Here is a 16,781-nt window from a genome sequence, read left to right as displayed (position 1 = left end):
GAGCAACACAGAGCTCGCTGCCCTGTTCATGCATGCCTGGCTGCAGGTGCTGGAGGGAAACCCAGCTCTCCCCACCGCTGACCTGTGTTCTTCCTCATAAGGTTTGAATTATTCCCTTAGCTCCACCAAGAGCATGGGGACCAGCCCCCACACTGCCCCGTCCCTCCCGCACACCCTCCCCGTGCCCTGGCGATGCCGAGCGCGGCTGCAGCTCTGCTCCCGGCCATCTCTGCCTCCGTCCTCCTCCCCGCGCAACCACCGCCTGCTTTCCGCATCCTCCTCTCCGTCAGCCCTGCACCCTGCCACAGCCAGAGCTGGCAGGGCTGGTGGCTCTCCCGGACATCCCCCGCCCCAGCCCCATCTTCCTCCAGCCCGCGGGGCTCCAGCAGAGCCCCTGCATTGGAAAGCACCTCCAGCCGCTAGCCCCCGAGTTAATCATTAGAGGCTGGCCATAAAAGCGTCGCTGATGGAAAGTTCAGGCTGCGGCGGCTGGGGAGCGGGGAGGGCCGGCCATAAACATTTATGGCCCCAATGAATCCCTCGCTCTAACCTTGACACTATTTGCCGAGCAGGAGGCCCCGGGAGGTCACGGTGTTGCCCAGCCGCCGCCGTGGGGAGTCTGCCCCGGGGAGGCACGCGGCGGTCCGCCCTGCGTGACGTAGTGGGTGGCCAGGTCGGGCGCCACGGGGTGAAGAAGTGGAGATGCCTTGGTCTGAGCAAGGGTTTTGGCCCAGGAAAGGCTGGGAAACATTTACCGAACACCAGATTCGGAGCTTAAGGTCCAAGTTGCTTTTGCAAGCAGAGCACGGAGCCGGCCCACGTGCCGCCCTCGGCTTTGCAGCCCGGCTGCTCTGGCCTCCACACGAATCTGAGCTTGTTTCCTACCCACATGGGGTCCTGGCCACATTCCCTAAATTCCCCTCATAATCCCAGGATCCTCTCTGCTGGGCTCTCCCTCGGCAGCTGTGATAAATCGGAGAGGTGCTCCAGAGCAATGGGAAGGGCAGGACAGAGACTGCGGCTGGGGGCAAGGATATGGCAGGGAGCAAGGCTGAAAGGGGGAAAACTGAGGGAAAAAGGTGATGGGGGTGTTTGCAAATGGTACGTCCCCCAGTCGGTGTGTGGCTGCGCATGGAGCAATGTGGGGCAGGCTGAAGGGCAGTGGGGCTGGGCAGGATGCCCTGCTCCCAGGGACCGGCTTGTGCATTTGTACCCCGCGCCTAGAGCAGGCCCCAGGGTTCGACACTGGCCTCCCCGCAGCCCCATCACACGCCGGTTTGGCTCCCTCTCCCTGAATGCTCAGGGGTTTCTCCCAGGTTTTAGCAAGGCTTTTCTGTGTGGCCAGGGCAGGTGGGATGGCAACGGGTCTCGGTGAGGCGGGGGGGCCCTGGGGCAGGTCTCTGATGTGCCTGGGGCATGCAGAGGGCCAGCTCTGCCCGGTGCCTCTGCCCAACGCTCCTGCTGTGAACCAGGCCCGGGAAAAGGGGAGCGAGTGCCCGCGGGAACGGTCTTCTGCTGACATCTCGTGGGCCCGCTGCACCACTGCAAGGCAGGCGAGGAAGAGCCCGGGGTGCCCCTGCCCGGGGCCTGCACCCCAGCACCCCTGTCCCGGGGAGGAACGAGGGTCTGCTCCCTCCTGCTGCTGCCCGCGGCGTGACCCGAGCCTGGGCGCCCTCGAGGACAGGAGCGTCGCGGAGGGAGAGGCAAGGCAGCGGCAGACGGCCTGAGTCACTGCAGTGACGGAGAATCACCCGTTTCCATGCTCAGAAGTTTGTAGCTATTTATTGCACTTGAACACCAAGAATAAAACCGACACTCGCCCTTCCCTCCCGCGCCCACCCCGCGCCCGGCCCCCCCACCGCCCTCCCCAAATGTAGCGCTGGATCAGAGCAGTGATCATTCTGTTCACAGCCACAGGTTCCAAAAACAAAGAAAAAGGAAACAAAATCCCCCCCCCCCCCCAAGCCCCCGATGAATCCAACACGGTCACACTGCTCGACAGTTCGAGTGCACTTACAAAAGAGAGAAAAAGGCTTCAGCTGCAGCCATATGGAGGCACAGACACGAGGAGACGGGCAGCTTCCCCCTCCCCGGGGTCTGATTTTTGTTATGTGACAAAGCTTGATATATTCTTAATTATAATATATTTTTTGCAATCATCTTAAATAAATATTTCCATAGAGATTTCCTGTATGTATATATATTTTATATATATATTATATATAGAGAGATCTCCTTTTTTTTCTTAAACCACTGTTAACATATTTTCCCTGCTTGTCCAAAAAAAGTTACAAAAGCCCTAAAATTGTGCAACAGTTAGAAAAAAGGATCAACAACCCAAAGACGGAAGGAGCCACTCAGTATACTCCCCCCTCCATCATCCCCTCTCCCACTCCCTGGCATCACAGTCAGCAACTGGGTGGAGGCCTTGCAACGAGGAGGGACCCATGGGCGAGGAGGGACTCCAACCAAGGGGAGAGGAGCCATGGGGGCTGGACCACCCCAGGGCCACCAGCCTCTCCTCTGATGTGCCCACAACCTAGTCAAGTCTGGGTCTGCCTTACCTGGTACTGATGAGCTGGGACCTGCTCAGGGATAATTTGGAAATAGGTGATGGTGAGAGGTCTACCCCGCTAGTGGAAGGCCTTTCCCCCCCCAACCAATACTTACCTCCAAAGAATCCGTAAGGGTGGAGAACAGGGTCTGGCTACCAAACCAAGCCCACCTTTTAATGGTGGTTATATCAAGAGTGTCGTGCATGCCACGCGATGCGTCCCATGGCAGGGAAGGAGGTTCAGCCAGGTCCTGGGATGATCAGAGGAGACGATTATGGGATCTTTTGCTAGGAAACACATCTTGGTCCACAGCGCTCTGTCAGGCACATGCCAGGATGCCCTTTCAAACACAGCAAGAGGGTTTGCTGGTCCTCCCCTACGATCCTGCCATGGCCTGCAGAGTGGGCCGTGAGCTCAATGCCGTGGATGGTGTGGGTGGTCTGGGAGAGCTGGGCTGCCCACGGGCACCTCTACTGCTGCTGCTGCTGCTGGCTCCCACCGTTGCGTCTCCACAGGGGTGGAAATTCACTGAGGATGAAGGAAGGGGAAGCAAGTTTGGGGTCAGGTGGGAGTTTGGTGCCTGGCAGATGGGGCATTTCCCCTCAGGGGAGAAGGGCTGCCCTGGCTGGGGTTAGGAGCGGAGCCTTCGTTCCCTCCCGCAAAAGGTATAGAAGCGCCCAGAGTGGCCTGTTCTTCTTCCAGAGAGGAGGCTCCAGCAAGACCTGAGAAACAATGATGTTGCAGGCTGGACCTGGGCCCTGCCAGCCAGGAAGGGAAAATGGGCAACTCCCAATCCAAATCTACAGCTGGGAACCTGAGACCACTGCAGCAAGTGCTGGGACTCAGCTCTTTCTTGTGGTCTGCAAGAAACAGAAGCGAAGATTAATTTGGAGGACTTCTGAGTTTTGTTTGACCTGGTTGACCAGGCAACCAAGTGAGAGTCAGGCTATGTCTCTACTAGGAAATTAAAAGTGCCGCAGCACGGTCTCTGGCCTTGAGGCTGATGGGAACAGGAGGTCTATGGCAGAAACTCCCTCCCAACAAGGTGGCCTCATCCATATTGCTTATTGGGAATGTCTGCTGGACCTTGTCATCCCCAGAGCCTTACTGAGGTTGTTGGGGCGATGCCAGTAGACACTGCCGAGCTTACAAGTAGGGATGCAACCACAGCATCCCTTGCTCTGCCAGCCAAAAAAGGGCTGTGACAGTTGGTCTTTTTTAGTTTTCCTGCAAGTTTAGAAGAAATCAGGGAGTATAGAGGAAGACAGAGACAGAAGCTGTTCATCATGGCTACTAAAAGAAAGGATGGTGGCTTATTCAGTGCTTGCTCAGAGATGCTCTGGGGATACAGAAATGTGCTCTGGAGAACCAGGGCAAGGTAGGGAGAGAAAGCAGGCAGAACAGACCCCTAAAGTGCAGGTGCTTAATGCTGCCAGTGTGGGCAGATGGTGGAAAGTCAAGTCTTCCTGGGTCAGACTTCGCCTTGACTGGAAGACTAAAAAGAGTTGAAACTTCAGGCTCTGCTTCCTTTTGAATTGATCTGGAACATCTTGGGTGTTGCAAGGACATCCAGCTGCCTCCAGGGGAACCTGTCCCTGGAGAGATGACCATAGGGAAGCCTCAAGAAGGAGAAATCACCTCTAAGATGACAGCTCAAAGCCACTCCGGAAACTGAGATGTTCCCCTGGCAGTGACCGCCCAAAGAGGACTCTCAGTGAAAGGAGACTGGATCTACCCCAGCATTTCATCTGTCATCCCTGTCACCCCACCGTACCTCCTTTCCCAGGCCAGCCTCTTTCCAGCTGTGGTTGTTGAAGCAGTTTCACCCTCATGGCCCATCTGAGCACAGAGCTATCAGCAGCTCTAAAAACAGGCTGAAGTCAGATCTGCCCTGCAGCACAACTCAGAGCCACGCTGTGAGCACAAAGGGAGAGTACCGGCCACAGCGGCATGGCCACCTCCTTCCTCATCCATCTCCCATCGATCATCCAAAATACTTCCAACACCCAGAGAACCTGGGCATCAAGATGGGGACAAGACACTCGCCATGGCTGGCTTCACAGACAACTTGGGAGAGAAGGAGAGTGAACTATATAAGAGCTGAATCCTTCCTCTAAAAATGAAAAAACTTCAGCACTATGTGACTACAGGAAGAAAAAGAGATTCATAAAAACACCCAGACTCTATCTTAAAAGCTAATCCTCTCCCTGCATGGTTTTTCCTGCTTAAGCCAGTGCAGCTCCACTGTCAAAGAGCACAGGTCTGCCAAGGTCCCAGGGAGACATATTTGTGCCTATGGAGAACCTGTATGATTTCCCCCCAGAAGGCATCTGCTACACACATCCCCAGCAATGATAGCCCCCACCCCACCCTGCACAGTGGGACATGCTGAACAACTCTGAGACTGTTAATGCCCTGACAGTTTGGATTTCTTCCCCTCAATCCAGTGGGAAAATATTTTTGCAGTCCGCAAGAATGTGGCTCTGTTTCGTGAGGCAGCCGCCCCTGCCTAGACAGAGAGCAAAGCATTCAAAACCACAGAAAAGGCAAAATACACAGTCAGAATTTACATGGAGAAAACATTTCCTTTTTTTTTTTCTTTTTTTTCCTCTTTATGTCCGAAACAAGCGTTTTTTGTTCATTTCTTTGTTTTTCAATACACGCACCGTTTAGAAAGTTAAACGCCATGCAGATGAAGAGAGTGCAGTTAGAAAGTCCCCTAGTGGCAGCAGTGCACTGCAGTAATCTCACATCAACGAGCAAAAAAGTTCCAGTTGGAAAAAAGAGAACAAGAAACGGAAGGATTACCAGAAAAATAACCACCCTCACGCCTCTCGCACCTCTACCTGAAGGCAAAGAGGTGATACCAAAATTCTCCATTCCGGCCCTGTCTTCTATCCCGAAAACCACATGCTGATGGCTCCCAAAGAACTGCTGCCTGGCTTTGCCATTCAGGAAAATCCGCGTGGGCCTGGAAAGGGCTCCTGGGGACATGGCCGTGCCCAGGAGGCTGCTGCCTTCGCCTGGCCAAGGCAACTGGAACGAGCCACGGTGGCCTCGCCACCGCCACGGCCACCTGTGGGGCACAGGGTGGGAGACCCAGCTTGGGGCAGCTCCACTGCTCGGCCCCTGGGATGCGGCCGTGGGGTCCCATTAGGAACGGCACTTCATTACAACCCCACTCCAAAGGCAAACGAAACAAAAAACAGCAACTCCCCAAAACCCCCCGCCCCCCTGCCCCAAACAGTTTCTAGTTATTACATAAAGAATGTTTCTAGTTATTACATAAAGATCCATGTCAGCAAATACTCAAAATCAAGTTACGAAATACACAGTAGGTTGTTTTCTTTTTCCTATAAAAAGGCATGCGCTCAAAGTAGAAGAGATAGCTAAAGGCTTGTTTGTTTCTTCAAAGCATGATCAGATTCTGCAGAGTTTTATTACTAAAGCTTGCATTCCTCGTCTTTGCTGGAAGGTGTCGCGTGGGCGATGACGTTTTATGTCTCGAATGGGTGGCCAGCTTGGCTGCCTTAGCACCAGCATTTCCAGCACTACGGCGAGGGCCACGGTGCTCGGGTTCGGGGTGCTGGGAGAAGGTCCAAGTGCTGCATGCGAGGGGCAGAGGTTGGTGCTCGGTGGGGACAAAAGCTGGGTGCCAAGTCAGCTGGGGGTAAAGGATGCCGGGTGGACAGGAGGGTACAGGGAGCGATGTACGTGGAGGAGAGCCTGCTACCGTGCCAAGCCCATCCTCATGGTGATGCCTGGCTGCCGCTCGGAGAGCTGAGCTCTCCGCTCCCGTGGCCACCGGTTCCTTCGCTGGGCTGATGCAGCGCCGGGAAGCGGTTGCATACTCTTCCTCTCTTCTCCCAGCTTCTCCAGTCCCTGCTCCCAAGGGAGAAGGGAGGAAGGAGGGAGAGTGCCCCCGCTCGGACAGCACACTGTCTATCGGCACATCAGCTGCCCAAGTCAAGGGCACAAACATGCTCACCCTCCTGGGGAGGAGCCAGCCTACACTCCTGGGAAGATAAAATAAAAGACAGCCTTTACTCACCCATCCAAATAAATGCCTCCTCATCCAGAGATGCCTGGAAGCTGAACTTTGCAAATGATTTAAAATGAGATTCCTCAGTTGAGGCTGCCAAGAAGCGAGAGCTCGAGTTGAGGAGAGTCCAAGGCGGGAGCAGGTGGGAGTGATGGCATTGGGTATGTGAGCATGGTGATAGTGAGACAAAATCCACTGGTGCTGAGAGAGGGTCACCCAAGTCCCAACCAGCATGAAGTGGCTCCAAACTGCCTCCGTGCACTCCTCTTTCTTGGGGGCCTCTGAGGCTTTCAGCAGAGGTGGGGATGGAGATAGATGGCAAGTCCTGTCCCATTTCATGAGACATGCTGGGTTGTGAGGATGTGCAGGAGCCCAGGAATGCCATGCAGTGGTGGGTGAAGGCCTTTACCCCAGGCATGATTCTTCTCGCTGGCCAAATGATAGGGTTTTTTGTTTACAGCTTCTCTTCTTTTCTTTCATGCAGAGAAAGAGGGCCCAGTGCAAAGGCCCTGATGGGGCTGGCTGCAAAGGGTGGGATGGAGGGGGTTGATTCAATGCATGTGTCATGTCGGTGGGGCCATTGCATGTTCGTGGTGATAAGCGAGAGGAATTCCAGCAGGAACCAAGCAGCAGAGCCAACAGCCAAAGTCCCATAGGTGAAGAGTTGGAGTGGATCTCCCCTTGGTAGCGAGTCAGTGACAAACCTGACATAGGCTGGCCCACACTTCAACTGGAAAACAGAAATTGGGCAGAGAGGTTTTTCACTCTTGATGTCCCTTTGATGGACCATCCTCTTCCCACTCCCCCTAGCCACCACCCTCCCATGGCAATTGCCATCTCCCCACCACCACAGAGATTGGGGGATGATCTCATCCCTTCTGCACACTTGCCACTGCAAGCACCCTGCACCATTCTCTCCCTCACCCCATGGCTCCCAGCCCCACCAAGCCCCCAGCGCTGGTTTCTCACAGGGCTTACTGCGGTAGGACGGAGGGAGCGCCAGATCTGTGGAAGTGGACAATTTGCCATTTGCCATCCCGGCGGTGCCAGATGCGGGTCTCCTCCGACTGGGCGGTGCGGGGGATCCCTCCTGCATCAACGTACTGTGTGATGCGGATGTAGGCGATGCAGGCAGACTCATCTCCCATCAGGTGGATGTGGGGGTTCAGGATTGTTGTGTGCACAGGCTTGCTGTTCCGGGACCACACTGAAAAGGGGACAAGTGTAGGTGGCCTTAGGCAGGGGAAGGAGTTTTGTTTTCCCTCTGTCAGTTGCCAAAGATGACAGCAATGCAGGAAGAGGAGTTCCTTCATGTTAGGCTCTCTGCTTGGAGGGGTCAGGTGAATGCTGCATTGACAGGGCATAGGCTGGGTAACAGTCCACCTAGAAAACAGCTAACCAACAGTTCCTCTGCAATCCAGCCCATCCCCAGCTGACCTAACAACTTTGATTCACCTTCTCCTGGGATCTTTCAGATCAGCCAGAGATTCAGAGATGCTCCCAAAATCACCCTTATCCTCTTCTGTCCAGCAAGCTGATGGATGTCAAAAGACAGAACAGGCTATGGGAGGTGACAATGGTCCCTTGGGAGGGGAAGAGGCTGCTTACGGTTTTCAAAGTAGAATCGATGGAAATCCAAGCCTTCCACGAGGTTTCCCAGAGCCTCAGGCTCAAAAGCAGTCATTCCAGGGTCACACATCTTCCTGGGGAGGCCAGAAGGGGAGGGAAGGGGAGAGAAAAAGGAGAGGTTATCTCACTGGTTCTAACATGAGAGCATGCGAGAATAAGGTTCTGCAAACCCCAAACTGTTTGTGCTCAAGAGGACTTCCCCTCAGTCTGAAACCAAGGCACCTCAACGCAGAAATATTTCCCTGAACAGCTGTGCTCACTAAACCAAGCTGCAGGATTTGGGGCAGGGGACTTTGAGCACTGAGATGTTATGGGGGAAGGTTCATGCTGCTTTGCTAGGCCCTCTCTGCAGTTCGTGGAGACCGGCCTCTCCAGAAAGCAATTCAGAGCAGAAGCCTGATGCTATAAACGCTCTCAGAGGATCTCTGTCCTTGTGCTCTACAGGAAGCCTACAGAGCCTCACCTCTAGCCCAAGGACTTCAGCTGGGTTTCTCAAATGAGACAGGGTGAATTCTCCATCAGTTGCCATGTCCAATTAAACCTTCCCAAGATACTGACTTTTTCTTTGCTAGAGATAAAAGAAAAACAGCAGGAACAACCTCACTCTCTCTGCTCTGTATTGAAATATCCCTGCTGTTGTTCACCAAGGCAGGAATTAAGACCTGCACTCACTCAGAAATAGCTAATTAAATAGGCCTTGGGTACAGGACCGTATTCCAGGGAGCATCAGCTCAGCATGTGGAAAGCAGTTATCTTTCCAAGCACTCTAAGGCAACCTGGATATAATGAATACCGTGGATGTAATGTTCCTTCCTCCATCATAAATCACATCTACAGCTATTCATCTTTTTGCAAACCAGAAAATGGACTCATCCATGGTTATGAGACCAGAGAGACATGGTCAGTTAGCATGAGAGAAGCATCAGGTTTGGAAGCAGATGTCCCTTGATTCTCTTGGATCTTCTCTGTGCCCCACCTCCATGTCAATCTGGTCATTCTGCATTTTACAGTGGTAAAACCTAACAGACTGTGCTTTTACAGGGAGAGCATGATTCCCTGTAGCACCCGCTCCAGTAGGCTGAGCTATCAACCAGCTGGCCCCTACCCCGGCTCAAAATTGCGTTAGTCACACTCACGTGTAGGACTCAAAGTCACCATTGCTTATTGCTTCAATCAGCTGCTCCGTTACTTTAATGATTTCTTGCTTCCGTACTGTTGGTTTAAAAAAAAAAAAGGGGGGGGGGGGAAGAAAACAGAGAAAACAAACCCAAAGCATTAACATTGCAGTATCTCCAAGATATCTTTTTCTCACTAGAAACAAACCATCAGGGACCATCAGGATATCAAAGGGAATTGGAAACCACGTGGGGGAAGAGCAGGAGAGGGACTTAGATGTGGGAAAGAGCTCCAGGTAAAAAAAGAAAAAAAAGACCCCAAGACCTCCAAAGTCAGTGAAAAAGTAAAAAAATCCTGTATTTTTCTCACTTCCTAAAAAGCAAGAGGGTTAATCACCAAGTGATGAGCTGCCCTTGACCAAAGAGGTGGCATGTCTTGGTCTCAGCTTCACATTTGCACCAAGCCAAGACTTTCTATCTCAGCTCAATACTGGGCTACAAACTCACAGCAGGGCTAGACTAGGGCAGGGTTGGGTCGAAGGATGCTTTCATTTTCATCTAAGACAGGAGAATATGGTCTCAGCTGGAGAGAAAAGGTGGGTGAACCGGCCAGCGACCCAGGAAACCCAGCTCCCACAAACCTTCTCCTCAAGAAAATAATAGGGGAGAGCCAGCAAAGGGCACACCACCATGCAGCTTGTTCCCTGGGCCTCCCACTGCATTCCCAGCCAGAGCTGGGCAAGGGCCATGCTGCGCAAGTGGGTTTGGCTCCCTAGGATGTCAGGAGGAGCTGAGAGACACAACGCTGGGCTTATTAATGAGGCTCTGTTTCAAATGCAAATCAGTGGTATGCCTGAGTTAATTTTTTACCATGGCTAACAAAATGGGAGGGGGAAAGAGTGCACATGCATGAGAGAGTCATTCATAAAAGAGAATTTGGAGCCCTAGCCCTTTTCTGAATGCGGGACTGAGCACCTCCTGCCTCCATGCCCTCTCTCATAGGAGCCATGCCCTGGGAGAACAAATGTTCAATTAACTCTAATGTCAGGCCAAAGTCCATCTTGCTTTGTGCTGAGTTCACTTCATTGAGAGACTTTACAAATTAGCACCAATAAATTATTCCCTGGGCTATTCTTAGAAAGCTGGCCCTGACATGCAGGAAGGAGAGAGGGAAGGAGGAAGGGATTTCCCCTGGAGGCTCTTCCCAAAGGGCCATTTATTTTGTCTCCAGTGAGTGACACTGCTTCAGAAGGACATGCAGGAAAATGGAGCAAGTGGGCAAAGGGGGCAGGAGGATGGGGCAACGTGGGCAGGCAGACTGCAGTCCGTGCAAAGACTCAGCTGATCCCAGGAGGGTTCAAAGCAGTAGCCAGCAATATGCCTCCCCCACAGTAAACCTGTGGGCATCTCGGTCAAACGAGCTGAAGCTGCCCCAGAGTCCAACTCTACCGTCAGCCTACGTGGTGCAATGAGGGCCACCACAAACTTTCCAAGAGGGCGAGACACTATGTTAGTGCCACTAGCGTGACAGTGGAGCGTGAACAGCCACCTCTCTGAGCCAGCCATTTTCATGCCTGCTTTCAGGGAACTCTTCCATTTTTCTGAGTGCTCCCCTCCTCCTCTCCAGCAGTGCTACAGCACAACTGCTCATGGCAACATAGCAGCAGGGGAACCACCTGCATTGGCCTTGGTCCATGCTGGCATTTCATTCATAATGAATGAAAGCAACTTCTGAATGGTCCAGAGGGATCTTGTCTGCCATAGGTTTTGGCATAGGCAGTATCTGCTTGGGGGTGGCTGGACTAATGATCCAAGCAAGCCCCTCTGAAATAGCCTGCCTCCCTCCCTGGGTGCCACCACCGGTACCTTTGGTGTCTTCATCTTCAATGGTGGTGTTAGTGCTCTCCGACGATTCCTGAGCAAAGAACAGAAAGGAGATGGGAAGGTGAGACTAGTCTTCACTCCACGCAAGAAGGAGCTTGTGTGTTCGACAGCCCCCCGAGTCTGACCCCACAGCGCTCGACTGTGCAAACAGACAGAAACCAAGGAAAATGCCAGCAGGTCAAACCCGTCCTCAACCACAGCTCTCGCGTAGCAATGGCAGAGCCCTCCCTGACTTCCACACCTTGTAGCCAAGGGCACAAGAGCTGGGCTGTGGAGGGTCTCGTAGGAACAGTGGTGCCTTTCCTACCAACGCCCGCGGGGACAGACATGGGGCAGGTCCAGAGGGCAGTTTGGCAGGTTCCTATGAGCGTAGCCGGAAGGGCAGGGAGAGGGGCTGTGCAGGGGTGGAAGACACCACGTTGACCGTACAATAGAGAGAGAAATGTACAAATTAACAGCGAGGAGGAACTGGGATGAGAAAGAGGAAGTGAGGGGACTGTGCAGGAGTGAGAGAGACCACACTGACCGTAGAGTAGGGAGAGAAATGTACAATAAAACAGAGTGCTTCCAAGACCCACATGGACCACCGAAGGCTGAGACACAGCTCTTTCAAAAAACAGCTGAGCACTACACAGATTTTGGGGAGGGGGTACTGACCCCCTGTCTCTCTCCAGGAGCCCCATCAAGGCGACTCTGCTAGCGGAGCTAGAGCAATGGCTCTGCTAGCTCTTCCCAGCAGAGCCTTGCTTATGTATTACCCATAATACCCCGATGTAGGTTGGCAAGGTGTCCCATGACCATACAGTCCCCGCAGAGGCATGGAAGGTGTTTCTCCAAGGCTCCTTGGACCGATGCAGCCTGCAGACCTGAGTCAGGAGAACTGGGAGAAACGGCATGAGAACCCATCAGCAAGAACCAGGGCTGGCTTCCCACCAGCTGGCGGCCAGCAAGTGCCTGCACCAACCCTGTTAATGGGGTTTGTGGGTGATACGGCTTTGAGGATGTCCCTCCAACCCCAGTGTCCCTTCTTCCCTACCCCGAGGTAACTTCCAAAAATGGGGGAAGGCTGGAACATGTTGAGAAGCCCAGCAATATCAGCATTGAGGAAGACGACGGACACTCACCATTAACTGAACGCTGGAACTGGACTTTCTTTTCTGGAAAAACAAGGAGAAGAGATGGAACAGGAAGAGACACAGAGTGAGAAAGGCAAAGAGCAGCACGTGAGAGGGAGCGGCTCCTGAGCCACCCTTCATGGTCCTTGTGTAGGGGCAAACAAAAGGTGCAGCGGGCCAATTTGAGGCTCCTGTAGAGATGTGCCACTGGCTGCAGCGCTGCTGGCGCTATGCAAGGCCCCTCCCCATGTTTCTCCTAGCACCTTTCTCTCCTGACCTACCACAATCTCTGTTATTGCTCATCCCAAGGCCCTGGCTAGTCCAAAATGGAGTCTCCTAGAGGTAGGTGACTGCTTTGGTGGCTTTGCGACTATGCCACCAAGGTCGCAGGAACAGAACCTAGGTCTCAGGATTGGGATGCTAAAATGCTAAGCCAACTCTACCATCTCAGGCACCCAATTAGCTCCATAGTTTTGGACCTAGATTTGTCTCCAGTACTAAGCCAGCTAGTTTAAAGCTAGCATGGCTGTTGCTGCTGTACCCTGAAATGCAGACATACCATGCAGGAAACTGTCTTGAGTGCAATCCCAGTCCTTTATATCAGGACAGGACTCCCCAAAAGAGAAGACCTTACACATGCACTTGTTTATCTCCATCCTTGACTACTACCACTAGGTTTTAAAGCCTTTTAGTTAGGTGAGCCCATAGCCAAGTTTCTGCTTGCAACCCCAAACTACTTTGGACCGACCTTCCTTTGTGTTCTGCTCCCTATCTCCACCTCCTATCTGGCTGAGAGCTGAAGGGACGTGCACATAGGCCCCATGCCCTTTCTCCACTTCCAGCTCCCAGGGCATGAGTCACAGGAGGTGACAGGAAACACCAGTGTGCAGGAATTAAAAGCTGCAGTGCCAAATAATAAGTGTTTTACTAGCACATTTAATAAGGCAGCAGCTCTGCCCACCCAGAAGAGGGGGAAGGCGCACACAGTGTGCGAATCTCTTGGAAACGCCCATGCAGCAACCCACCGGCGTATTTGGATGGGCTGCAGTATAAAAACTGTTAGTGTTCATTCCCACTCATTCCTCCTTTCACAGCCTAAATGGGTCCCACCAGCACCCTCACTGAGTTTCATCCTCCATTGGTGGAGGTCTCCCTCCCCTTGCTGGATCCTACATTAAACCTCGCCCCTCCTTCTCTGAAACATAACAGATATCCTAAAGGGCACAACAAGCTGTGGTATTTCGGAAGGAACCTCATGGGAAACAGAGAAGCCAGAGTTGCACTGTCTGAGGAAACAAGCTGCAGGAAGGGCTCACAGTTTCTGCTAACCAAGGACACAACACGGGGCAGTAAACTGCAGAAATTTCGGACGCAACAGAATGCAACACAAAGCAGTGACCGCGTTAAGTTTGGACATACAGTAACAGGATGCAACATGGGGCAGTGAGCTCATTAATTTAAGACGGGACAGGATGTGACATGGGGCAGTGATTTCATTAGTTTACAATGTGACAAGATGTGACACTACACAGGGCAGTGAAGGTATCACAGCTGCCGGGATTCAAAGACCTCCTCAAGGAGGTCCCTCCCAGCACAGGGTTTATGGGGAATTTTTGGTCTTCTGAATGCTTTTCGTAGGGGAGGAAACTCCTTGGGAGGGTGAATTTTGAGCCCTCTCAGCCTGGACTAGCAGAGTCCTGGTGCTGGAGGGCTGTGCTGGCAGGCTAGAGAGGCAGCACCTGCTACCTGCTGTCCATCTACATGGCTTTGGGCAGGAGCTCCAGGCACGGCTGCCTGTGACCTGCCTGCTCTCATGGGAAAGTCAGTCCAGCGGGTTTCTCCAAATGGGGACAACTCTTCCGACAGCCACACCTCGTGTCCTGACTGGCAGCACTGCTCACTGAAAAAGCAGGACCTTCCCCTCCCCACCTTCCCACCCTCTGCAGTGATGTGCAAGAGACACATGCACTCAGCCAACCACCCTTGGGTGGCAGGGGGTTTCCAGGCTCCTGCCTTGCTTTTCCAGAAGGATGAAAAGGAATGAATACAACTTGACTTCTGCCAGCTGCCCATGTTGGGTCACGAAAGCTTCCTCCGGATAAGTCAGCCTCCCTGTGACACTTTCTATGCCCCCATGAGGTAGTTACATTGCAAGTCCCTCCGTGCTGGGCAGGAGGAGGATGTGTGGGAATGCTAATGCTGAAGGTGGCCAAAGTAAGCTACCTGCTGGGAATGAGCCTTCCTCTACCTTTGTTGTCTCCCACCTCCTGTGCATTCCTGGACATTGCATGGCATTACCCAAATCAGCTATTTTGCCATGCACAGCACATGCCCAAGATAACGCTTACCCTCAAAGCTAACTGCCAAGGCCAAGAGAGAGCATCATTAGCAAGGTGGGCTGGTCAATGGTCTAACACCACACGCATCCCTGCCATGCTAGAAATGAAATTCAAGGCTGCTGCTTTCTGCTGGAAAACTACATTCAGGACCATGCCTGACGAAGCCTTCCCATCCACCCGTCTGTCTTTTCACAGCTTAATAAAGCACCTCTTGATTGCCCTCACCTACACTCCAGCAACTTGCACTCAGTCAGCTCTATCTGGTCACTCCTCAGGTGACTCCCAGAAGCAGCTGGGACCTCACAGCAGCAGAAGACAGGCCAGCAGTGACTGGCAGGTGGGCTGCTGTGACTCCCATAGGGCCAGTCCCCTCTGTGCCAGCACTGTTGTTCAAAACTAACAATCTCATCCTGGAAACCACATTATATCCTGTCATTGTGTCCCAGAGCAATGTCCTCTCATAGCAATGCAGTCCACCAACTTCAGGCCACAGAATAAGGTTGGGTGGCCAGAATGTTTTCCTGTGGAGCTGAGCCCAGGTTTGGAGGTTTATATATGGTCTTAAACCTTGCAGGCTTAGCCTCTCCCAGCCACTGGGTCTGGAAGGAGTGGGAGAGAAAGAGTTCATCACCAGATTTCTGGCTCCTCTAAACACGGGACCAAAGAGGAGAAAAGCCAGCTGAGGGCACTGCTCTTCCAGAACCTGGTGCCCCTCACAACTCAACAGCTGGGTCCCTATAAAAGGCCACAAAAAGAAGAGAGGCCTTGCTGCAAGCAGGCTCCCAAAGCTCAAGCTTTGCATCCCTGCCCTAGGGTGGAAGGATGTAGTCACACAACTTCTCAGCAGCTGAGTGAGCACTGGTATTCATGAGACCTAGGGAACAGGCAAGGAGAGAGAAAGACCTTTACACGGGCAATTCCCTTCTGGAGGAGAGAGACGACAGAGCTCACTGATCACCAGATCTCTATCATCAGAACAAGCTGTTGGGCAGGCAGATTTTTGCTGTTGCCTGCCTCCAGGAGCCTGCCTTGTCCTGGAGAAGAGCTGTGGCCCACGAGCAGAGGGGTAGGCAAATCTGCAGCACTTTCTGCAGCCCAGGATCAAGGCCCTCCAAGTGCCGGGCTGTTTTCTGTGCTTTGCCAAGCAGGCATATCCTTTCTGGCTCTAAACTGTGCTCGGGGCTGGAAGCAGTGCTGCGAGAGTTAAATGCACCCGAGTGCCACCAGAGATGGGGGAGCTGGAGGGCAGCGGGCAGGCGTGGAGCTCTGAGGGGAGAGCCCAGCTCCAGCTCGGGACAGAGCCGTGATGCACGAGCGGGCAGATCCCGGCTCTTCCAGCCGGGCTTCCCTTGGGGTGCAGGACTCCTGTGAGGGGGACATGCAGCAACGCTGCTCCCCGCATGGCTGCTGCCAGCCTGAACCCACAGCTCCTGAGCTCAAGTACAAACCTGCTTCCCTCCCTCTCCCTTCCCTCTCCCCCTCCCTACTCCATCAGAGACAGCAGGGGACAAATATATTTTTGGGGCAATTAAGCAAATTCTCCCAGCACGTCCCCTCTCCCCCTGGCAGAAGCAGCAGCCTGGTCCCTCCACTCACCACGCTGCAAAGCCACCTCTACATTGCCTCTCCACCGCTCCCGTGGGGGCCGGAGAGGCAGGCGTGCTGAGCCGGGCAGCGGGCCGGCAGCCCCGGGACGCGCTCCGAGAGCCGGGCCAACAACTTCCCTTTACAGCGCGGGCTGTTGCTGCGGAGTGGGGCCCCCGTCCGCCGCCCCTGCTGCGGCAAGCCGGCGGCCGTGGGAGCGGAGCAGGAGGCAGGAGAGGGCGGCAGGGAGGGGGCTTACCTTCACGCCGTCATTCTTCTTGTTGCCACCGCTTTTGCCTCCTGGAGAGAGAAGGAAGGAGGTGAGGAGAGCCAGGCAGGGCACCAGCACCAGCAGGACGAGGATTAGCAGCATGATGCCGGGTAGTGGAGCGGCAGGACACCCCGGGATCAGGCAACGGGCTCTTTCTCTTGCCAGCCCTCGCTGTTGCAACCTCTCTCTGCAGCTGCCAGCGCTCACGGGCCACCTCGCCGGCCCCGGCCCGTCTTGCCCTGGCGCC

At 53.7% G+C, this 16,781-nt stretch overlaps 1 protein-coding gene across 4 annotated transcripts in view; it reads right to left on the bottom strand.

Annotated features, from left to right (window-relative positions):
* Window positions 1–1,763: 1,763 nt before the first annotated feature.
* CAMK2A (calcium/calmodulin dependent protein kinase II alpha) overlaps window positions 1,764–16,781 on the bottom strand; it is a 40,856-nt gene continuing 25,838 nt past the window's right edge. Inside the window, exons 13-19 of one of the 4 annotated variants that reach the window (XM_026122669.2) lie at window positions 16,523–16,563; window positions 12,350–12,382; window positions 11,208–11,256; window positions 9,363–9,438; window positions 8,206–8,300; window positions 7,567–7,804; window positions 1,764–7,327 (exon numbers count right to left, since the gene is read on the bottom strand). In XM_026122669.2, the coding sequence (XP_025978454.1) occupies window positions 7,572–7,804; window positions 8,206–8,300; window positions 9,363–9,438; window positions 11,208–11,256; window positions 12,350–12,382; window positions 16,523–16,563 (527 nt within the window). In that variant the 3' untranslated portion in view covers window positions 1,764–7,327; window positions 7,567–7,571. The remainder of the gene's footprint in view (window positions 7,328–7,566; window positions 7,805–8,205; window positions 8,301–9,362; window positions 9,439–11,207; window positions 11,257–12,349; window positions 12,383–16,522; window positions 16,564–16,781) is intronic. The other 3 variants (XM_026122668.2, XM_026122671.2, XM_026122670.2) reach the window with 3 other exon arrangements.

Source organism: Dromaius novaehollandiae, chromosome 15 (assembly GCF_036370855.1).
Source record: "Dromaius novaehollandiae isolate bDroNov1 chromosome 15, bDroNov1.hap1, whole genome shotgun sequence".
NCBI lineage: Eukaryota > Metazoa > Chordata > Aves > Casuariiformes > Dromaiidae > Dromaius > Dromaius novaehollandiae.
The sequence above is the reverse complement of the archived record's forward strand: the minus strand, read 5'-3'. Positions and strand labels throughout refer to the sequence as shown.